General features: G+C 37.7%; 1 protein-coding gene across 1 annotated transcript; it reads left to right on the plus strand.

The window, feature by feature from the left end:
* Nucleotides 1-1,542: 1,542 nt before the first annotated feature.
* Nucleotides 1,543-23,456, plus strand: LOC139686863 (opsin-2-like). The gene is made up of 4 exons (XM_071583939.1): nt 1,543-2,144; nt 19,899-20,029; nt 22,315-22,699; nt 22,751-23,456. The coding sequence occupies exons 1-4, from the start codon at nt 1,543-1,545 to the stop codon at nt 23,454-23,456; spliced, it is 1,824 nt and encodes a 607-aa protein (XP_071440040.1).
* Nucleotides 23,457-25,162: the final 1,706 nt, after the last annotated feature.

Consider the following 25,162-nt stretch of genomic DNA (forward strand, 5'->3'; position numbering starts at 1 on the left):
AACGGTGCCCACTGGTTCGTAAAATGAGTTCCTAGGGCACCGGGAGACCTTTAGAAAACCTCTTCGAAATTCCATGCCCATTTAACTCCCCTCCCCCACCGTTACCCACACTCCCATTCCTCTCCGGACCCTCACCCAGTAGACGGGGAGTGTGAAGAAAAAATGCAATTGCCGCCGAGTATGTGACATTTTACCTCGTCTCCTGGACTGCGAACTAATTCCCGGTCTTTCGCTTTTCCAGAAGGTGAGAGAGAGGGAAGGTGGGAATCAAAAGCTACGATTTCCTCCTCATATATCAGTCGATGGGCGGTCCGTTCACTGGCCTCCGTTTAATTTGATCACGAAACAACGATTCCAACACTCCCCCACCCCCTATTGTGTGCCGGTGAATTGTTTGACCGGAAGAAACTAAAGGTGGTGGCGAAAGAGGGGGAGGAATAGAAAGGAAGACTGGAGACAAGAAGTTAAGGGCACACACACACGGGCACAAAAAGATACATTCCATTCATTCATTCGAGGGAACGACAGCGCGAGGAGAAAGGAGAAAGGCCTTCTCAGACGGAGGATGGAAGAGAAGGGGCGACGAATCGATTAGGGCGTGTGGGGTTCTTTGAGGGAGAAAGAGAGGAGGGAAACTACGCGGAGAGGAGGAAAAGTGGACCACGAGGGTTTGCATCCGAATTTCGCGCGTAAAAAGGGTGAGAAGTAAACAGTGTGGCCGGCGGAGTGAAGCGAGGGCGAAACTGGTGGAGTGTTTTATGTCTCCATCATTCTTTAAAGGTCTGCGGACCGAAGGAGTGCGGCCATGAGATTACTGCTCCCACACACCCTCCCCTCTGGAACACGACAAAGGGGAACGATACAAGTAGGAGGGTGAGAGACCCGAGGGCAGAGTACTGCGCGAAATAGGAATCTTTAAGCGGAAGTGAAAGAATGCGGATGCTTTTCGCGGAAGCCTCCATGGATGTGGAGGCAGTTGGGGTGTGAGGGTTGGGTCAAATGCAAAGGATTTAAGGAGCATTGAGATGGCCTCTCCTTCGGGATTGATTCGTGGGAGCGTGGGTTAAATAGAGATAGAGGGGGGGATTGAGAGCCGCATCGGGGATAACAACGGACATAAACGCCAACTTGGGCGGAAATTGGAAAGCAAGTACGCTGGGATATTGAAAAGCGTAGCGGAGGGCTGAATCGGTGACAGCTCGGCTGGGGGATATGAATCTCCCGTGGCTATCGTTCCATCTGTCGCGCCGTAAAATAAATGCCGGTCGGAGAAGGGAGGAAATCAGATTGAAGTGACCTTGACCGACCGACGTGCGCCTCCAGATGAGAAAGGACGCCCCGCGGAGAAAATGATGACAGAATCATCGGAAATCCTCTCCAAACTGATTCCCATTCTCCCACCCCATTAAGTGCCTACCCATCTGATCCCCTGAAAGTATAGGGTGAGGCACACAGCACTATTCTAGCCGGTGAGCAAAAGGCTACGGACCACGTGTGATCTCAGTTTGCACCACCGGCTGACCCTTACTCCGGCGGAGCGACATGTTCGCCCGCCTGTGCGCCCTTGCCGCCACGGCACTGCTTGTTTCGGCGATGCAGAACGCATCGCTCGACTTCGCGGTCTTCCCCTACGAGTCATCCTCTTCCTCATCCCCTTCGTCAGAGGGCGAAAAGATTTCAACGCCCGCCGCTCCATTCGAGGTTGAAATGGACAACGGAACGAGCGAATCCGATTACGACGAGCCACAAGTACCTTCCACCGACCCCACGATTGACGACTACCCTGGAGTAAACGGAACGCTCTCTTATGGTGAAGAAATCACCATCGGTCCGATGGGTAACCTCTTCGAGACACCTGCGGTCGCCCCAAACCAATCCTCGACCCTGTATCCGGCCCCTTCGAACCTGAGCGACCCCGATGCTTCAATCAGGGCTGTGAGGGAAATGTTCGTGTCTCGCTGGCCTACCCAACTATGGAAGGCCCATGGGATATACACTGACGAGGATCTGCTCTTCATCAATCCTCATTGGCTGCAGTTTCCTCCTCCGGAACCCATGTCCCACTACGTGCTGGCAGTCCTGTACACCATCCTGATGACGATCGGAGTGTCAGGGAACTTCCTCGTCATCTTCATGTTTTGCAGGTCAGAAACGACATTTTTCGGTATCGTCTGTGTCACTCACAATTCAAGATAAAACTTTCGATTCCCTAAAGTTAATCGGATTCATCTGATTCGTTTTGAAACTAAAATTACGAGTTCGTTAAGATCAATCTAAACAAAATCTCGAAATTCACACCCTAGCATTTGTTTTGAAATAATTAGATCAGAATAAAAAACAGTTTTTAATTAGAATGCTAAGATAAGGATCTGTCTTGTTTGTCCAATAGATTATGGGTCCTAGTTACTCCTCTGGGCATGAGTCTGTTGTTTTGACCATTGCAAACTCCGTTCATGGGTAAACTATGGGGTTACAAGGATTCTAGTTGAATATTTCCAATTTATTGATGGAAAACCACTAAGTTTTGGAAAATCTAGTGTTATTTGCTCAAAAATGTTTTAAATATGAAGGTGGTTGTATCCAAAATTGTCAGAGAGAGCCTGAAATCAATCTCTTGACCCAGTAATCTTCCACGATAACCGCTGTAAGTCAATACTCTGGTCCCAAAATTTTTAATGACTTTATCCGTAATTTATGTACAACTAAGGAGTGGGTTCATGATAATGAAAAATTGTAGTATTTGGTCATAAAAATGCATTTTTCATTGATAAAAAGATATATTTTTCCGTTGTTCGTGTGTCAAAAGTCAAGTAATGTTTTTTCCATGAAATGAGTATCTACTAAATATTTGTCTGCACAATTACGTAAGCAGAAAAAACACAAGTAAATATGCATAGAAGTTCCCACTCAACTCTTTTAGGATCAGTTCCATCCATTCAAAGGTAAATAAAACTCGGTGATTTCCACATTTTTCGGGCTGCGTCCGCGTATGTCGTTTAAATGTACAACAGTTTCGTCAGCTATCCTGCTGGCGTCCTGAGGATGAACATTTAAACGACATACGCGGACGCAGCCCGAAAAATGTGGAAATCACCTACTCATCGCCGCGGAAACCTGCGAACGAACGTAAATAGAACTCTTCTGGGAGAAGGGATGGAAACCAGATCGTTAATAACATTTCTTGGGCTTGCACAGTATTACTTACTGAAAAACCTTAACATTTTCCCTAGCATGTGACTAAACACAAAGACCAATATTTATTTTTATTTATTAGGTAATCTACCGGTTAAGGTAGGTTTTTGGATAGACATAATTACTAATTAAATAATTTGTGACCCCTAGCAAAACACAACATCTTACTCTACACCAAGTCCCTCTTCAGCTCAGAGTACTTTCTTCCTCCCTTCATCCCGTCCAACATCCCTATCCTGTTCCTTCAATTTCCTCGTTTGCCTAACATTCTCCCGTCTATTACAGTCTTCAACATCCCGCTGCCGGTCAATACCCCCTTCAGCCACTTTTCCTGCCTCCATAGGATTGCTCCCAGCAAACCCCTCTCTTCGCTCACCATACCAAGTACTTCCTCGTTTGTTTTCTTCTCTGTCCATTTCACCTTCTCCATTCTTCTCCACACCCACATTTCAAAAGTCTCCAATCTACGTCTATCCTCCTGCTTCAATGACCACGTTTCCGCGCCGTACATAGCTACGCTCCATATCAAAGTTTTTACGAGTCTTTTCTTAACATCCTTACTTAACGTCCCCGTCATCAACTCCCTCCTCCTTGTGAAAGCCTCTTTGCCTAGCGCAATTCTTCTCCTTACGTCCCTACTACTTTGACAGTGTTGGTCTAAGACACTACCGAGATACGTAAACTGTTCTACCTGCTCTAGTTTTTGCCCTCCTATTTTAATGTTAAGCTTGGCCTTTTTATTTCTAGAAAATCGCATAACCTTTGTTTTATTAAAATTGATCTCATCCCATACCTGTCGCAATGAATTTCCAATTCACTAAGCAATGCTTGCAGCCCCTTGGCTGACTGAAAAACTAAAGCTTGGAAAGACCAATATATTTTTCGCATTTACTTTGCCTGAAAAAATGACTTTAAAAAGTGCCTTAAATTACTTACTCCTAGTATTTATACTGGATCCATTAATTTATGTGAACCTAGGAATTCTTTGATGCTGCATACAGATCTTGTCTGACATGTTTAAAGTGATCCCAAAATTATAATTTTTTCATTTCTATTATTCGATGTTCAAAATAGATTCTCTCCATTCATTGATGTGTCTCTATCGTTCAGACTACTATTCAGTCAAACCGTATATTTCCATTAAATTCACACAAATGCCACCACGATGACCAAAGTACTTGACAAAGATATTATAGCGTATTTACTCCAGAAAATATTAATACATTTAATATTTCTCCAACTTATTCGTGGAAGCAGATCTTCACATAAATATTTCCATTTTTCGGTGAAATACGTAACTTATAAGAGTCAGATCTTTTCATTTTATGATACTTTGAGACACTATGAGAAAACGAGTTGAAAATCTCAGCAAAATCGGGTGGCATTTAAAGGTCCCGAAATGTGCTTGAATTTTAATATCGGAGCCATCATAAAGAAGAGATTGAGAAAAATTATGGAGTGAAAGATATAAAAAACGGAAGTCTACCAATTGATTTGTATTCATAAAAAATACATTTCGTTTCCAGTGAAAATGGAAATTTATTTCACACTGAATTTTTTTCTTCCGAATAGTGATTGATAGACGTATATGGGTTTCTTCCGTGTTATATGTCTTCGGATAAACATAAATCAGTTGCCGTTCCAAGAATCATTCTCAGGTCAGGTTCTGAAGATACACAATGTAATAGGAATCAAAGTATCGTCACTTGAAGACATTATGTGAAAGGTTTACGTAAATGAAGCATCACGGAGGCCTTAGAGAAATTTTTTTCTAAACAATGGAACTACTTAGAGAAATTTCAGTCTCTATGCATCAGTGTGAGAAAATTTCAGCGTATTTAATACATTCTGAGGTTTAAATTTGCTTCAAAACATTTCCGAGAAATTTGCAACCTGTGCTTTCAGAGAAGAAAATTTCATGACAGCAAATGGATTGAGTACCTAAAGAGCTCTTTAAACGATCGATGAATCTCAAAAACGCACGGAGAAGATCGGCTTCCAGCTTGAATAGTAAAAAAGTGAAAATCTTAAACCGGAAAAACTTAAAATATAATTAAAACCAGTCGACCGGATGTGGATAGATTTTTGATAGGCTATGGCAATACAGTTTACTGTCCTCCTATAGTCTAACTAACATGACAAAAAATAATATTAGACCCCTACATATTATAGTAACTGATTCTTTAGTTCTACATGTTTCCTGTCTCCCTTAATTCCATCCAAATTCCCAAATCTATTCCTCCCACCCTCCCACTGCCTCGCTTTCACATTATTCTCCTATCAGTATCCCATTTCCTCTCGGTTCCATCTAAATCTACTCATTCTGCTTCCTTCAAATTTTTCTCCAGCAACCATCTCTCTTCCCCTCCCATGCCTAAAACTTCGTAATTTGTTTTCCTTTCCGTAAATTTTATTTTCTCCATTCTTTCCCACACTCACATCTTAAAAGACTCCAATCTATACTTTGTATCTTACCTTGCGTAAAAACTGGGTGTAATGGCGACGCAAAAAAGTAAATCCAGCGCCCGGTTCCTCTACACTCTTCTGAGGCTCCTCACCGTACAAAATCCCATCCGTACCAAATTACTCATCCATCCGTAACGACAGAGATGTAGTCAAGACCTTAGTAGCCGGACAACTCCGCTAATAATTACTGCTACGGGATGGAATTAGTCCTTAGAGTACGAATTTGGGCTCAATTTTAACTGTTCCGCATCGAAGGGGCAATCACCCGTCTTCCATGGGCTTCCTCTTTCATTGCCAGCGTAGTAATGACGGATCGGAACCGCACCATTGTTTTGAGGCATGGCAAGTCGTGTGGAGGGCAGAGGAAAAGGAGACGTTTCATTACTTCACCAGGAAAAATCTCAACTGATGAACCATTCATAATACAAGAAAAACCAATCACAGGGCATGAGTATTAATTTGATCTCCCCCAATCCCTCCTCCCAACGCAGGAGCAAATATGAAAGAAGGATGGATGCGACACCCTTACGGAAATATTAAATTAGTCCTACGTCTCGTCAATAATTATCCCATATATTGCGAATGACTCCATCTCTGGGGTCCGCAGGATGTAGAATAATACAGGATCATAAGGATTCCGTAAAGAAATTGACTTGGTTAATTGCCATTATATCCCATTTCGTTGGGTTATTCCATCCACCTTCCCCATCGCTAGCCTGGCCTTTTGATAACGACCGAGAACAGGGTTCTACTCCGGTTGAGAAGCACGAGAATAGATCAGTTCTCCAGAGAAAGGAACTTAGGGGGTGAGGAAAGTCGTAATCAGTCTTTTTGTCGCTCTTAATATCGCTCCCCGGCTGGCGGCGAGGAGTTCGTGGGTGAAAAATTATCCCGCGCCACCCAATCTCGCGCTCCACAGATTTTTTTACGAATGCAAAAATAATTAAAGGCACGAATAAAAGTAATATTTCCTTGTCGTACCCACGCCAGGGTAAAAAATGTAAGATATTGGCTTAGTTCAAAAACTTCTCAGGAGAAGCAAATCAAAACGTTTTTAAGGTGCTACTTAAGGAGTAAAATGTGTATATTTTCACGGTAAATTTATTTTGGCAGAACTTACTTCAACAAAGAGTGACATCATCAGGTTCTTATAATAACGCGTATGCGTCGAAACCAGCAGCACCATAATAAATTAATTGTAAAAATACACAAATTTTGCTCAGAAATTCATGAAGTTTCACAAAGCTGAGTCTGAGATCACTCTTTGAAAGGTGTAACTGTTTGCAGAAATACGAAAGTGTTAAAGAATACACGTCAATGTGGTCCAATGTAGACTACATTGACTATGGTTATCATCGATAAAAGCAACTCCTTTCTACGCACATTAATAGAAGTTAATCCTAAGTTAATGCGTGTAAACACATCATATGCTATCTTCCAAGATTCCTCACCTTCAGTTTCAATCATTCTCTTATAGGTTCCCTTCTCGGCACTCACAGAATCTTTTACTTATTTCCACCAGGTGTCCCCTTTCCACATACCTTTACAGTACAATTATTCCTTCTAAAATCTTTTAAGCAACACTCGCACTTCCGCTTCCGATATAGTTTCCCATTACGCTCTATTAGAGGTCAGCTTACCCTAAAGTGTATATGTATTCATATTGTGTTCTTACATATTTAAGCTTTTCTATTTATACTGCCAATTGCTTTTACACTCTTATCTCATTTGTTACCCTCTTTTTTCTCCAGATCTAATTTCTAAAATACCAAATAACAATCAGTTAAACTTTTAGAAACCCTCATTTCTCTCTTATTATTCACTGAAGGTCTCAGTCTCTGTTCACACACAAAAAGTCTCCTAAAAATTGCAATTTTTCATTCTAATAAATTTACAGGTCTATGTTTAAAAAAATAGTAAATAATTACACCAAGCCGTATTCGAAACGATCTCTGTTTCAGACAAAGACACTCAACAAGTGTTCTCCATTATCGTTCACTCGGAGGTCACTGAATGATTTCACCATTTCTTAGAGACTACCCTTCGTACAACAACCAAACTATTCATGTATCCTAAGAGTATTATTATTTCACCACGCATTCAATACGCAAACTCATTCAATCCTTTTCCTCGGTTTTCTACAGAACTCAACCTCCACGCTTTCGATCTCATCATCCAAAAGTACATAACTAGATACACACACAATTTTACGAATACAAAATCAACCAAAGGGACGCCAACTTGAATTTCCTTACCATAAATCCTTACCCTCTCACTCCGAATCAAGCCTACACCTTGACTAACGTGTGTTGTTATCGACTACTGACCGCAATAACAAATCATTACGACTAAATTCAAAATAATAAACCCCTTTTGCCATTTTCTATGAGTTCGTCTCACAATTATTTCATTCATCTACTCTTGTTTCTTCTGGTGCGTATCTCTCACATTCCATGCACCAATTTTCCGAGAGAAATTGTAATTGTCGTCTTTTGATGGCCTTATCTAATATAATCTATACTGTCCATAATGCTTCCAAATGTCCGAGGCTTAAATCTCAAATTAAAAAGTAACCAACGATAAGGTATTAAAGTATACATACTAACCTTAATTACCGTTTTGGAAATATACCAATCAATAGTGGCACCTTTTCAGGAGCATACTTCAATAAAATCTAATGATTAGTAATATCCCAGGCCCACTTCCACTATTCTAAACAAACTATTATCCTTGAGACAGTCTAAAACTTTGACCTTGATAGCTAGCATAGCATTACCTGTGCCTACCTATTAGGAGGTACGTGGGATTTTGTGAGCATATTACGAGTACCTCGCCAAGAATTCGGGCTATTTTTAAAAGTATTTCATAATCATGCGCACTTTTCCTTTTCTATGAGTTATTCAAACAGTAGCAAAACCATCATACATCAATTTCATCCTTTAATATTGAGTTACGATTAATAATGCTGTAGCGGATATATTCCTTTGGGATGCTGGTATGACATCGCAATGCTCCAGTGGCACGTTGAATTAACATAGCAGTTAAGCCAATCAAATCAATGATCTAAATCGTAACAAGAAATAACGCATGTTGTCAGAAAAGAATATTTCAATCAAAAATACCACTTCTCGATGGCAAAAGGAAAGAGAAAATAAACCCTGCAGAGGCTCTTGTCAAAAATGAATGAACGAAGGGATCATAATGTAAATAAAAAAATACCTCGTATTGATATTGGTCGATAATTATTCATAATCTTTATGAGATCCTCCTTTGTAAATAGGTTGTATGACAGCTTTTTTCGAACCATAAGGGATTGTTGCATTGCATTATGAATGATTTACAATATCCTTTAATACTGATGTTATATTAGAGCACCTTTTCACGTCCATCATTCTAATACCATCATGCTTTTCCGCAGCAATGGCAAGAATGTCATCCACACCAATAAAATCGCAATGAATAAAAAATACAACAATTACACGAATACATTGGGGATTACATTCCAAAAGCCAGTAATAGAAATTAATTACAAAGTAATAGAAATTGAATTCTGTGGCTGGTGCGACGGCTAAGATCAGTTGACGCGACTTACTCGCACCTTTAAAATTTAATAAGTTAATGTTTGAGGTATATTTCGAACCTGGGACCATCAGGTAATCTGGTGAGCGCCTCGATCACCGAACTACCCTGGACGGGCCGAATTCCGGCTCCAAGTAATTTTTGTCATCGTTGAATTGCGATGTTTAGACCAAGGATTAGCTGTTAGGATAAAGTTCACTGCTGAAGCCTTAACCTTGTAAGTGGCCATTTTAAACGTGGTAAGATAATCGAGTTTTTTAAATTTCACACCATTTACTAAGCAGCAAGACACGTTTCAGCGTTTGAAAGCCACATGCACATAGACAAAAAATAATGAAAGTGAGGGTGATCTAGGGGTGAAGTTACACTGACCCGAAATCGAACCTGGATCCTGTTGTCAGTAGCCCAGAACTCTACCCATTGGACAATGACGCCCCTATTTTTGGGTATAGGACCAGATAGTTACCCCTGTGCACAGGCAACCATATTTACTTTTGCGTCTGCCGGATTAACATACTTTATGGGTGAGATTTTTTTTTATTCCATTGGTAGGAATGGACACAGATTAGCCATCGTACATCTCTAGGCCTCGTCTAACACGACACAACCTAACACCAACACGTCAATAAACCCTTCTTCATTATCGCATAATTTTGCCGCCCTTCGTTCTGCCCAAAGTAGTCTTTTCCCCCCTTGCCTCATCTGCCCAGCATTCTCCCCTCTCTCAATCTTCAACATCCCATCATCGATCAAAACGCGGTACAGCTATCTTTCTTGACTTCTTTTGATCTTTTACAACTACGCTCTCTACTCTTCCACCATGCCTAGCACTTCTTAGTTTGTTTTATTTTCCGTCGATTTTACTTTTTCCATTCACCTCCACACCCACATCAAAAAATCCTCAAATCTACACCTGTTATTTTGCCATTGCGATCGCCGTACAAAATTATATCGCATATCAAAGTTTTTACTAATATTTTCTTAACATGCCTGCCATTAATTGCTTTCTCCTTGTAAAAGCTTCTTTTTCTCATGAAGTTCTTCTTAATTCTCTACCACTTTGACCATCTTGATCCAAAACAATTCTAAAATAGGTAAACTGTTCTAGCCTATACTCTCTAATTTTAAAGTTTAATCTAGCCTTCCTGTTGCTCGAAAAACTCTTACCGCGTGTTTTTTACGTTGATTCTCATTTCATACCTATTACAATATTTATTATGTGCTCAGCAATGATTATAACTCTTTGGCTGACTGGCGATCTATAAATAGCTTGATCATCCAAATAATTAACCGATTTTACGGATTCCCCTGGTCCCTATCTCCAGTTCTTCTCATCCCCCTTTTAGGATTTCCTCCGCTTTTACGTGCATTGAACATACGGGTGATAATCGGTGCCTCCTTTCTAATCTCCTTTCCAAAACTATCCATCCGCACTCTCCATCCGCCAAAGGCTCCTGAGCAGTCTGAGACATGTACAGGTTGTGGACAAGTCCCATATCCCTCTAATCTACTCCTATTTTCTGTGATACCTTCATTAATTCTGCTTGCTTCACTCTATGGAATGCTTTCGCAAAATCTACAAAGCAAACGACCGACGTTAAAGGAAGGGGTCTCTCAGTCAATGTCGTGCCATCTATTTCGTTTCATTAGAGTATGTCGAGTGTGAAATCGACGGAATCCATCATACTTTCACACGTTAGGGTACCATATGTTTTTATTGTAAGTATTATGGGGCCGAAATAAATATATTCAGTAATTAAATTCCGGAGAATCAAAAACGTTAGAATGCTATAAAAACGAATTAACAAAGGAAATATTTTTAAAAATACCTTAATCCTTAAAATTATTTACTCACTTTGTTTTAATACGCATAATTATCACTCCATTTAAATAAATAATAAAATATGTTGTCCAGCTCGAAGTAATTCTTTGACATCAAATATATCGAGTCTCCGTCATCTCAAAGCCAAAAACTGTGCATCAACAGCAGGCGAGGACTATAATCTCACACGCTCAACGTCGTACTCAGGGCAAGCAATATTAAGAATTACCAACAAAAGCTGTAAATGACAACAAACGACTACTTAGAAGTAGATAATTTCAGGTTTAGATAAGGGAGAGGAATAAATGGTGCTTTAAAAATTTGAACACATTAAAAGAAAGGGACATTAAATGTAGCAAGGATATTATTTTTTATTCTGTGAATTTTGGTACTAGCCTGAAAATTTTAAGACGGATATAATAATGATAGAGAATATCAATGAGAGATAATCAATGACTACAATATTAATAGATCATTAAATAAAGGGGGCAGAAATTCAATAAAGAACGTAAGGAAGAGAAGAATAGTTATTACAAACATTATGATGAGGATTTAAGGGTATGAGTTGAAGCAGGAAACATTATACTGCATAGGTGTTTCTTGTAATAAAAAACTTAGAATCTTACAAAGCCTTCAACAGTTTTTAGAATCTATATGAAGCCTAATTTTTAATTGGTTAATTACCTAAAAGAATAATTTTGAGATGTTAATATCTAATATTTTCCGGAAATGAAGTCCCGCCGGCCGGTAGTTTTGTAGTAATTCTCCTTTATATTGAGGTGCGCCAAACTGTCGTATTGCAGCTGCTTTACGCCATCGTCCTACTTCGGCTTATGTTCATTGTACTAATATAATGAATCGCAAATAAAAGATACCAACTGGACCACATTGATGCTATGGTTACATATTAATTGCACGACACTTCAATTTTATCAGTCCCTCGGCAATCACTCCGGCTACTTGCAGACATCTAAGCAGTAAAGCATGAAGCTGGAATCTGATTCGGCTTACTACGTACAAGGATTCACTTGTCTTCTCTCCCTCACTTAACTGTCAACTATCACGCGAACTCATGACCCGCCCATACTGCATATTTACGAAGAAAAATAGCAGTACGGAGGATTGCCTCCGATGTAATGGACTCTAAGGAATGAGTTTTCGTTTCGTACAAACCCAATGTGCGACATAGGCTTGCATGAATACGTTCCCGTACTTAAATGTTTCGCTTTCATATCCATTATTATTATTACTTTCCTGCCAGAGTTTCGCGAAAGCCTGCTTTGGGGGAGTATATCACTTTCAATCACGGACACAATTAAGGGATGAGAAGGGATTCCCCATCGTCGGCATGACTTTTTACGTTAACCTTTTGGGTTAAATAAATGAGATCGATGGGTGGGTGACCAAGGCACTGGCTGACAACTCGGCATGCCATGATACCACATAACTCAGAGACTGGAGCAGATGGAATAGTTTATATATAAATGGGAAGGGTTTTGGAAGAAGATGGTCAAAGTAGAAGGGGCATAAAAAGAAGCAATGCGTTAGGTAGATAAGTTTTTACAAGGAGGAGGAAGTTGGTGACATGGAATGTAAGTATATTATGGTTTAAAATTATTTTAACACGCAAAAACTTAGTACTTTCGCGCCTAACTTTTTGGAAGACTGAGATCAGAATAAGAGAATTTTCCGCTCCTTTATTCAATGCTCTGCGATCTCTTTCACATCAGAAAGGCATAGTCTGGTAAATTCCTGACGCCTTCATTGATAGATATCAAGTGGCTAGTATTGGAGTTGGAGAGTTTTTTGATAAAGCCGATGAGGGTGAATGTTTGGGGTGAGAGATTAAGGAATGGAGTTCGGAAATGGTGATTGGTGATAGGGTTAAGGAGAACGCAATATCCTTTTCATTAAAATTCAAGGCGATCAATAAAATACTCCGTAAGAGTCCCGATATTTGCTCTGAACACTTACAGGATGAATCAAAACGAAAAACCTGCAAGGTACTAAAATAATTTCTGGAGAGGAGTCAATAATTTATCCCCAACATATCTGACAACTTAGAGGCATAGGTACCAAGATACTTGAATACTCCCCAAGCATAGCTCTTAAAAATGGTATGAGCAAGTAAGATGGCCTGAACGATGGCTAAGAGGGGTTATGGAGTGGAAAGCAGCCAAAAGAAGAGAAAAGGACGAAAGAAAAAATACTGAAAAGATGAAGCGCATTTTCATGACAAGAGAGGCATAAATAAAAAATTGAGTGGATCACAATAATTTTTGGAATAGGGTGCGGAAAACGGTTACAGATAGTTGGTGATAAATCAAAATATTCCAGCCTGTGCGGAAAAATTGTTTCCAATCGATGCATTACAAGGGGGATATGAACACCCCTTGAGAAGTGTCAATGTCCTCCCAAGTCCTCATTCCATTCCGGGATCAAGCAGCAACCTTAATAGCTCAGGCTCCGCCGCAAGTGGATCTCTAGGGGACGTATCCCCCGCGAGAGGCGAAATGGACTGTTTCCTCGGGGATAATTCAATGTGACATCGGTCTGTGAGTTTATGTAACTCGGAGAAATCAGGGTATCTGTGAAGATGTGGAATGAATACGCACACTTACCATTTGAGGCGATGGTGGTTCACTGCTCCCTAATCAATCCTTGGGACTGGCTCGGCGAGAGTTAGCAGTAAGGATTCAGGTGCGATATTATGGAGTCGATCCGTATTAAAACACCAGGCAGAAGTCGACTTCGTCCATAAATTTAAGTTGATTTCCATACACTGGAGAGACCCTTCATAGTAAAACCTGACCCGATAGCCTGTAAAGATATTGCAGTTTTCAGTTTTCCAGTGAACAGATTTTTAATTCAGCTATCCTGGGATATTCGTATATCTATTCGAACACTAAATCCCTGTTTTCAATGAAATACACAATTATTTCATACGCCATAAAATTGATACACAGATACACATAAACCGGGAATTGGAAGAAAAAAGCCAGGAAAATCATTGGAGGTGGGGTATCCGATGAGAGCGATCACCCTCTTTCCCCTACCTCCTCGAGAAACTATCCCTATCGTGGGCAATGGGGTCGACTTCAAGTGTAGGACAAACCAACTGCCCGCCCCCATCCCCGTTTTTTTGCGGTCACCCTTCCGACACCACTTCCCGAGAGTGCACGTCCAAGAAATTCCCCAAAGACATTTTCCCATTGGCGGGTATCCCCAGGGCCTCGTTGACGTCACGTCAATCCCACCCTGCGGTCCATCCCTCGCGACGGAAAGGGTTGGCGGCACGTCAATCACCTCACAGATTATTAGTCGCTGGGGATACTCTTTCGAGACAAGGCCGTTCAATACTGCGGAGACGTCAAAATTACGTAAAGCTTTTTGGTCTGCAGCAAGTAGCGCCGGCCCGAGTTCGAATCGAATGCGACGGCTCCGATGAAGAAGGATGTGCCCTTGGGAAAACACTCTCCTTGTCTTGCATTTTGCTGAGTGGGGTATAAAATCGAAAAGTAAGATCGTCGCATGAATGGAATACCAAAGACTTCTCTTTCACTCTACCGAAATACGGATCTCATCTATTACCAGTTAAATTTTGTTACTCAGTAAGTCAGGCAGGGTCTGGTAGAGAGCGAAAGTACCCATTGCAAGTGACGGAGAACCGAAAAGGGTTTGAACCGATTTCAGGGGTTTGGGTCTTAAGGGAAGGAAGGAAGATCTTAAAGCTGTTTGCTAACAATTACTGTCGATGGGAAAGGAGCCCATTAATATAGTAATTCTGTTATATATTTCTCCAATTTCAATTCTTGGACCCAGAGGCAAATCTAATTCGGGCAACAAGTCATGAGAATATCGTTTACTTTCGTAACAAAGTTACGTAACGAACAAACCACCGACATTCATAATCAACAAGATGAAATAGTTCGGTAAATTACTTGTATATTCCAGGATGAACTCCTCCAGTTAAAAATAGTAACCAAGCTATTAATAAAATAAATGCCCAAGCGTAATAAAGCTCTTATCAACTAATTATTTAGCTGAATCTTAGAAAGACGTATGTTATCAGGAGCTATAACTGGAATCATGAAAAGCAGACTTGTGAAGAACCATGAAGGAGTGAAGAAAGTGGAAGGTTGTAGGATTGCTCGGAAGACCGTTACAACACACCTCTAGTACACTGTGACGATAGTTCCCGAGACATGTAGATATTAGGTGCACCTGGAAAACTTTGCATAAAAATATATTGGAGAAAGTGTATATATAATATGGGTTATGAAAAAATATCAGCCCTAAATGAAACTGGAAGTATTCCAACCACACGCAACCGGGATTCTGCCTGAGTGGATTGAAGGCTGAAAGAAACAGCAAAAATTCAATCCACAAAAGTTATTTTTTTATTATTTAGTGTAAAACGTTTCCAGCTATTTCTTGAGTAATCACATGGTAAATGAGATTTCTTCCAATCAAGTCAATATATAATTATTTTTCTTGGGTATTCCACCTATAAATCCCTTGCCATTTTTATCATTGAATGCAATTTCAGAAAATTAATTTATACTCTGAGAAAATTAAGATGTCCAATGAAACTATAATTGCTGGCTTAGCATCAAATTACAATTAGCTTAGAGGCAATATTGCCGTATATCCTCTCTACAACAGTTGGAAATTACTTATTGTAGACAGGAAATGTAATATTAATTTCTATCCAATGAATAATTTAACAGGGGAAATAGATTTTATGCATGAAAAACTACCTCATTCAGTTCAAGATTCACTCTTTGACACTAATTTGTAGTGTCGGTACAATGGATAATTTGAGGCATCTTGTTTTTTATATTTTAATTCAGAATCATTTCAATGTTAAGCTGTCAAGTTTTAATATAACAATTATCTTGATAGCTATTGATTATAAGTAATAATTAATTAATAAGTAATTAATTATTACTTGTATCTCTTTCATTAAAAAAACATGGAATAAATAAGGTAACATTTATGAAGGAAAAATTAGATGAAGCTGCCAGTGCCAAAACTATAAACCGAATGAGATTCCCTAGAAGCTGCCATGGAATCTCTACCGGTAGAAATCATGCCATCAGATTATAGCTAGCCATCCATCTATTCTTCCTAGCTGAAATATATGACCTTAAGGCATTATTTCTTGTGATAATCTGTTTGACCACCAAACCAACATTATTACTGCAAAAAATAATTTGATAGGTAAGGGTACAGCTAAGCTTAGTTTCTTAAACTCTATGGAGTGTAAAATTGTGCATTCTAGAAATGAAGACTAAATATCTTCCAATTGAAACCTACAGTTTCCCATAAATTGTTAAGTCACTTCATTCAGAGCTCAAAAGCGCCATTCACCAGGGCACCTCATCAAAATATACATCTGGACTGATAGATAGCTATGAGCATAGATTAGAGGCTTTTGAGATATGGGTAGAGGAAACGGAAAAAGTAAAATGGACAGAAAAGTAAACAAGTAAGGTACTACTACTGATGGTAGGGAAGATACAGGATTTTCAGGAGAGATTCAAAAGAGATGTGGAGCATTTTCTTTGGAAATTTAATGTTAAAGACTGTGATTGAGGGGAGGATGTGAGACAGGTGAAGCGATACCTCATTACAATGGCTATGTCTCTCTTTTCATTTCTGCTTTCTTCAAGTTAGTATACAGTGTGAATTCCATCTCCTGCTCCATGTTTTTGAATAATCCAACTCTTGGTCATCCTCCTGTTTTTTTTTATCACTTTACCTTTGAATACATTTCGAAAGAATTGATTATACCATGATGCATAGCCAATCAGTTTTCCCCTTCTTTGTCATATTGCTTTTAAGATAAATATATTTTCTTTCACTTCTCTTTCAGTTTTAGAACTTTGCCAGTATTTTTTTTCTTGTAGCAGGCTTGTTTTCATCAGTTTCCTCCAAATCCACATTTCCATTTCTTCAATAGTTTTTCTACTTTTTTGATGGATTTTGTATCACATATATAAAATAAAACATACCAAACAAACACTTTGGTTAAATATTTCCTTGTCTCCATACTTATTTGATTTTCGATAAGTTATTTTTCTTTTGAAAAGTTTGTTCCACTCTGGCTATTCTTATTTTAATCTCTATCCCAAATTTATTTTTGTTTATAATAATACTCCTGAGGTAAAAAAACTTTTCACTCTGTCCCAGGGTTTAGTTGTCTCTTTCCATATCAGTTTTAGTATTTTCTCTTCTCTTTCCTATTATCATTGTTTTAGCCCTCTACTTGCTGATTTTCAATTTATAATATTCTAAGGTTGAGAGATTAATTGAGCCGCTTATGTGTTTTTCAATCTGTTATTAATACTAGGTAATCAGAAAAGCATATGTGCCTCTTCTTATTTTTACTTATATGGTACATCTTTTTATATCAATTTCAGCCTTCTGTCTTGTATACATTTTAAATCATTCTTCTATCTTTTCAATCAACAATAATTTATGTCATTTCTTGAAACAGTAATCCCCAGTCAAGTTTATCAAAACCTGTAAAGGCCACAAATGTCTCTCTATCAATCTCAAACTCCTCACTAATATCTATCATAATGCTATTATCACTTCCTGTCTAAAATTTCAACTGATCGTTTCATACATTTTGTTTAATTTTTTTCTCTTAGCCTGTTATTCGGCATTTCAATAGAATGTTCGACGTGTGAGATGGAATGGAAATTGTTATGAAATTATAACAGTCTGTAGTAATATATTTTTTGGTAATTGAAATTGTTGTGCTGTTTGTGAAATCAACTAGTACCTTATGTGTCTCATAACAATCATTTGCAATTTTATGGAACCATTCTTTTGTTGCTTCTACCAAATACTTAAGTATTTGTTCAAGTTTATCATCTATTCCTGTTGCTTTGTAGTCATTCAAGCTTTTTAAAACAAAAATAAATTATTCTCAAGATATTGGAGGTAATTTCTCATCCCTTATATACTCATCATTATTCTGTATTTCTGTTACAATGTATAATTCTTCTATGTATTCATTCCATCTTTCACCAATTTTTTTATTTTTTAAAACTATATTTCCAATTTTTCCTCTGATCACATGTGCTCTGGATCCTCACTTTAATTGTAGTGCTCTAATTTTCAAATATTCTTGGCCCAATTTTCCATCAATAAATTCACTTCCATGTTCTCACTTTGTTCTTTCATCCACCTTTCCTTTTTCCTTCCAGAATTTTGGAGTAATTAGGTTCTTTGTCTTTTAGAATTTCCCAAAATTATTTTTATTCCTTCCTTTGGTGAGGTCTACTTTTCCTTTGTTCATCAATAACTTTCATGATTCTAGGGGTCCTTTCCCTGACATATTGTGCTGCAGCTGTGATACCTATTTTCATAACTTCCCATCTGTCTTTTTCTCCTTTATGTTTCTCAACTTGTTGCTCCTCTCATCTGTTGAACTACTTCTTTTTCGTCAACTTTTCACAACACCATTTCTTTGGCATGTGTCTTCAGTACTTCCTGACCCTAACAGTAGCATCTTGTCATGACAAGTATGTTGTCACTGTCCCAATCAAACCCTTGATGTGAATGCATGAAACTTAAATTAATCTTATTCCTATATTTTTGTTTAACTAGCATAAAATTCATTGACCGTTGTCCTGTCCATGTGTACCTGCTTCTGTTGAGAACTTGAAAGAATGCATTAGCAACTATCATTTCACATTGTTCACAAATCTTTAGCAGTCTTTCTCTTTGGTATTCATTTTTCCTAATCCACATTTTTCTCTCCATTTTTAGTTGTTGCTCTGGCCAACAACTGTATTGAAATAACCAATTATAATAAGATTATCTTTTACTCCCACTAATTTAATAAGCTTTTCTGTATGTTCATACATTTTTTCTACTTCTTCATCTATGCTGTTTTAGGTGAACTGTTACAATACAAAAGTCTAAAGGGCAGGATTTAAGTTCAATCATAATTATTGCCACTAAGGAGATATGTGTTGATAGTATAACTTTTCCATTTTTCTCTCAAATTTTATTGCCACTTCATTTTCTTCCTGGTTTAATCATTCCCACTGTGGATAACTTTAAATTTCTCAGACACAAAATCCTCATTTAAGGGCCCATCTTGTTTCACAAGCCTAGGACATTAATTTCTGCTTCAATAATTAAAACCTTGACTTATTTACGTTTCCTAGGCACAAAGAGAGATTTAAAGCTCAAATTTGTTCTATAACCCTTCCTTGCCTCAGCTGTATCCAAAACACACCCCCTCCAGGAAACCTGATTGGGGGAATTGAAACTCTGGAATATTTTGTATTCGATGTGGCCATAATTTTAAGGCTGGAGAGCTAAGGGAAGAAATAAATAAGCATAAGTCAGAATGAAGGGAAGCAAAAATTATACGGAATTGAATAAGGGTTTACTGTAGCGTAGGGTGTCTGTTGTCACTTTATTAATGACTGATTAAAAGTGAAGGGTAACAAATGAAATTTAACAGTGATTAGTCTGTGTCATTCTACTTTTACCACTAGCTCAGGTACATTGACAGCAATAATAATGCAAATATTGTATATACCCACATAGTGAGCTTCATTTCTTCAATGTTCTTTTTGTCTATAATTCACACCACTGATGTAAAAAAAGGAGAGTAGCAGTTGAATGTAAAAATTTAATGCTTATTAATACCCAGTGCAAAAAAGAATGAAGCAGTTATAAAGATTTTGGCATTGGTGGATGATATTTTTACATAGAAGTTTATGATTACAGCATGTTCCTATCCTTATGAACTGAAATTATTCTGCATAACAACAAATAAAGCAACTAATTATTTGTTAGTGTCTTTCAGATGCAAGTCACTAAGAACCCCAGCAAATATACTTGTGATGAATTTGGCCATCAGTGACTCCCTTATGATGCTGAAGATGCCTGTTTTCATCTACAACTGTATCTACCTGGGACCAGCACTTGGTAGTTTAGGTAAAGATCTCCAAAAGCTGCAGAGATTAGAGGTCTGAAAGTCAAATTTACGAATTTAGCAATGGCAATATAAAGCATGCTGAAAGAATCAAAGTTTTTGCATTTCCACAAGAAGGTTTTTTTCATGTGGAAACACTGTCTTTAATTCTTTCTTTATATTAAACAAATGGATTGCCACCAAGCATCAGTAAGCACCATAACTTTATCATATAGCAGTTTTGTACAATATTTTTGCAGTTATGTTCCTAACAGAATATGCACTTATAATGTAGATTTCTTGATAAAAAGTTGGAAAATATTTTTTTTCATTAGTAAAAATCATATTATGTAAACATTTTACGAGAAAATCATTATTTTCATTTTATATAATGTTGATGGGGAAATTTATGCGTCCTTGCAGCCCATACCAAGCTGCTGATCATAAGCTTGGGTAGCATAGTTATTTCTCTCTAATAAAAGATTGCACAGCTATTTCAATTAGAGATAATTCGTATTTGTAGCTAGTAAACTAAGGAAGTCATAAGTTTTTAACGCTGTTTATAATTTCCATTTTACTAAGCTACTGTGTCTGTCTAACTGATGGTGTTATGTTAGCCTCCCCAAGATCACTTTTCCAAGAAACCATTATTTTCAATATATATATATATATATATATATATATATATATATATATATATATATATATATATATATATATCAATTTTTCCTCAAAAATGTTTCAGTTAATAATATATGAAGAAAGACATTAATTGATTGGAGAGTATTCTTAGGTTGGAAACCCAAGACACCATCAAACACTATTTGATAGGATTTCTTTATATATATGTATCTTAAATTTTGGAATATGACTTATAACAAGAATATTGACAGCTGTTTTGTTCGTGGATAACAGGGGCCTACTTTACAACTATTACAATCCAGCATGAAGACAGAGGGATGGGGACATAATTTCACTTGGATTCAATTCTCCAGTGAAGTAGCACAGAAGCATTAATAGATAGTCATGGGATGAGGAATGATGTAATATTGCATTTAATGGTGGTTTGAAATTGTGATGTAATAATACACAGGAAAGATGATATCAGAATAGATCACAGAATGTATGCAATAATGCATGTTGAACCACTTTTATTTTCAAATCATATGTTTCTATTCAATAATTAATCTTTATCCCATTAGCTCCTCTTTTCTCACAAATCATGCAGGTCTGGTTCACATTTTTTCTAAAAATTATATAGATATATGATAAGATGGGGTATAATTAGAAATGTGAATCAAAACCTTAGCATACATAAAAGTAATAAAGATAGAATAAAAAATGATCAACCAAAACAAATGCTGCATCAGTCCACAATTCCGATATGATTTTGCATAATGTGTACATTATAAAACATGAATGACTACATTTATTTCTTGATTTTAATCATGAAGTTTGAAAAGCTCTGGCAAAAAAGTTTAACTATTTTTTTCGATTGCCAACTTGCTCTCATTTGAAATTGCATTTATGTTTAATAACCCAGACATTCAGTAAAATTTTAAAACATTCAGTGATTGTTAGAATTTCTTCCATGAAAATTTTCCCTCTTGCAAAGAATATGGTTATATGATTACAATGTGGTGTAATTAAACCTGTGTTAATTCACACAAATGATTTTTTTTCGCATTATTTAAAGCCATGCTTGAGGTGAATTTATGAAGTGTTTATGATATAATACAATGATTTAACTCTAGCTTAAATAACTTATTTCCCATTAGTCAATATCTCCGGCATTACCTGGTGTCTTTCATAATAAACGAATAAAGACTAACTTTGCAATTCCCACTGGAATTTGTATTTGTCATGACCAAGGCAACATCATCAAGGGAAGTTGCCTTGCAATGAAACCATGGTCATAAAAATAAAAAGTCCAGTGAAAATTGCAAAGGTAGTCTTCATTCATCTTCTTATTTTCCAAATGCATCACCTCAAAACATTATAGCTAGTAGTTCCACTACATATAATTACTTGACCAAGTCATAAATAAGGCTCAAATATTTTAACTTAAATTGAACATAAGGTGAGTCCTGTGTGATTTATGTAAATTAGTTCAGAATGCTCTCTTTCCCTTCCAAATGAATGGATCAACACAGGGTAAAATAGATCTGACAATGAGTCCCAACCTACATTGTCATTTATTATTCCTGTAAAATTTAAAATGCTCCTATATTATTAGCTAGTGGTGTGTATAATATTTATTTGATGCATGTATATTGTTTTGAGATATGCTTTATTTCTTTAAATATAGGCTGTCAAGTGTATGGCTTCTTGGGAGGACTTACAGGAACGACATCAATTGCAACCCTGGCTGCAATAGCTCTTGACAGATATTTTGTTGTGCTCTATCCATTAGAACCACTCAAAGTTCCAACAAGGGCACGGGCTCGAGCATGTGTGCTTCTAGCATGGACATATGGTGCCATATTTTCCTCAATGCCTCTGTTTGGCCTCAATCGATATGTGCCAGAGGGTTACCTAACCTCTTGTTCATTCGACTACCTTACAGATGATAATATAAGCCGAACTTTCATCCTAGTGTTCTTCATAGCTGCTTGGGTGATGCCTTTTGCTCTGATTTCATTCTGCTATGCTTCCATTTGCCGAGCAGTAGCCCTAGCTGCAACCTACTCCTCGTCAAACACGGTCAGGAAGCTTTCCAATTCAAATAATGCCTCCTCTCGCAGAGAACAGCAGAGACGTCGAACTGAGATACGACTTGCAATAGTTGTCCTTGCGGTGGTGGCCATGTGGTTTGTGTCTTGGACGCCCTATGCTACAGTCGCATTACTTGGATTTTCAGGCCACCAACAACTGATTACACCTTTGGTTTCCATGATACCGGCACTGTTTTGCAAGATGGCGAGTTGTGTTGACCCTTTTGTCTATGCTATTACTCACCCACGTTTCAGGAAAGAGTTTGCGAGGAGGTTCCCATTCTGTGGGGGGTCTGGTGCGTTAAGGAAAGGCTCAGCAGATAAGATAGCAAGAGAGTTGAGTGTGAAAAGAAGAGAAACAAACAAAGAAAAGAAGCAAAAACATAGGGAAAAAGAAGAAGGTATCTCAGTGTCCGAGGAGGAAGTAGTGATGGTTGATGTGAGAGGTAGCAGTGTAATTGACAACTCGGAAATGACATCTTCATCAAGTGAAAGAAGAAATGGTGATTGGTTGAGTGGTGACAGACCATGGACAACAGATGGAAGATTGTATCGTAGCTTTCCAGCTCCAGGAATTCACCATCCCTTTGGTTCATGGACGCCTACCACCAAAAACTATGCTGAAGCCAAAGATAATGGCTCTTTACAGTGTGAGGTGATTTCCTTACGGGCAAAAAATCTACCATCAGCAAATGAAATCATCATCATGAGTGATATTGAGCCGACAACTGTCTGAGGAAAGTTTTGGAACAAAGCACATTTCACTGCACTAAATAATTTTTTAAACAGAATAGAATAAACTTTAAAAATTGACATTTGAAGTGGGATAAAATAGGGTTCAGGAAAAAATTTCTACCAAATGGCATATCCTATGAAAGTGAATGGGGTCGATAAAAGTTCCACTTTTCATTTCAAACTTATTCCATTATGTTTCCGGCTAATTTAGAAATTCAGATGTCATAAGTGCTCCATCAATAATCAGATTTTATTGAAAAATAGGAATGATATTTAAAGCATGCAACATCATAGTGCATTCTCCTCCCTCACTTTTTGAACCACTTTAATATGCAATGCTTTAGTTTTCACCACCACCCCCAGAATAAGCACCTAGTTTTCCATTTGTTTTCTGTGACACTAATTTATGTGTTTATGAATGGTGAGCATTAGTCGATTTGTAATTAGTAAAGCCACCTAAGCCACCTGAGCTAATGAAGAGTTCAGTTAGATTAATGAATACCATATATCTCAGTATTTAATCTGCTCTCCAAAAATTCATTTATGACACACATGAATTAACTGCCATTTTGCATCTTTCACACCTATGAGAAAGATGTTGACAGATGGATTAATATGTATTTCAGGGACAGAGTGCAATCTGTGTAAGGAGAATGCGCCCACATATCACTTTCATCCGAGTGTACACTTTTGTCTTTGTTCATTGATTAGTCAAACCCAAGTATAGCAAACAATAAAATTTATGACAAATTAACTGAGTCTGAGGGGGTAAATAAAACCCTTCAGCAAGATACCTAGTGAGAGATCTAAGACATATAGCAAACCTTTAAGTTGGGAAATATATCTTCATATTATAGAAAAAAATTCCGATGTAGTAAAATCCTTAACCTCAGGCACTTCATCACAATTTGAGTGTGACACTGCTCTCGAAAATTTTCAATCAGGTGAGTAGGTATGTTCATGATTTACTGAAATAAATTTGAGCAGAATTCTTGGCAACATTAAATAGTATTCTCATTTCATTATGCCCGATTCCTGAATACAGGAACAGCTTCACAAGCAGACTAAGCAGTGGGTTAAAATTCCTGTTTTCAATTGTGTAAAGTAATAAAGTTTTATTGACTTCTCACTTTCAACATATTACTTTATTGATAAGATGGAGTGAAATCTCTGGATGTTAATCTGAGGTACCTAAAGAAACAGTGCCTAATAATTTTGCCTAGGGATAGTTACGTCATCAGTACCAGCACCTATCAGGAGCAATGCCAGATATAATACATAGAAACAATAGTATAGGAGTATAAATCTAATGATGCATTACACATTATTTTCTCAAGTTCAGTGAGTGACTTCATTTTCTGTTAATTATAATTTTTAAAAGTTTGTTAGCTTCTTAACATAATCAGCATGCTTGTTGAGATACATGTAGTTAAATATATTCAGCTTGTCTATGCCCTTCATATGGAATGTCAACTATTATGCACATATCTGTGGGCAATTTTCAATACATGCATGATTTATTTTATTTTGATTGACAAGATAGTAAAAGAAGTAGCAAGATCAGAGGAAACGTTCTGGGGGTGTGAGAATTAGAGGTCATATTGCCAGCATAATGAATAACAAGAAACTTTTCAATTAAGTTATTTGCAGTGGTTCAGTTTCTAATCAAATCATTCACAAAATAATATTTTAACCATAAAAAATAAG

This window comes from Hetaerina americana, unplaced genomic scaffold (genome assembly GCF_022747635.1).
Source record: "Hetaerina americana unplaced genomic scaffold, ioHetAmer1.1.p SCAF_15, whole genome shotgun sequence".
NCBI classification, from domain to species: Eukaryota; Metazoa; Arthropoda; class Insecta; order Odonata; family Calopterygidae; genus Hetaerina; species Hetaerina americana.

Excerpts from the sequence above, each read along its gene's own strand:
- LOC139686863 (XM_071583939.1), top strand. The coding sequence starts at position 1,543 with ATGTTCGCCCGCCTGTGCGCCCTTGCCGCCACGGCACTGCTTGTTTCG. Across the intron at positions 2,145-19,898 it reads GTCATCTTCATGTTTTGCAG|ATGCAAGTCACTAAGAACCC; the intron begins GTCAGAAACGAC and ends AGTGTCTTTCAG. Across the intron at positions 22,700-22,750 it reads CTAGCTGCAACCTACTCCTC|AGAACAGCAGAGACGTCGAA; the intron begins GTCAAACACGGT and ends CTCCTCTCGCAG.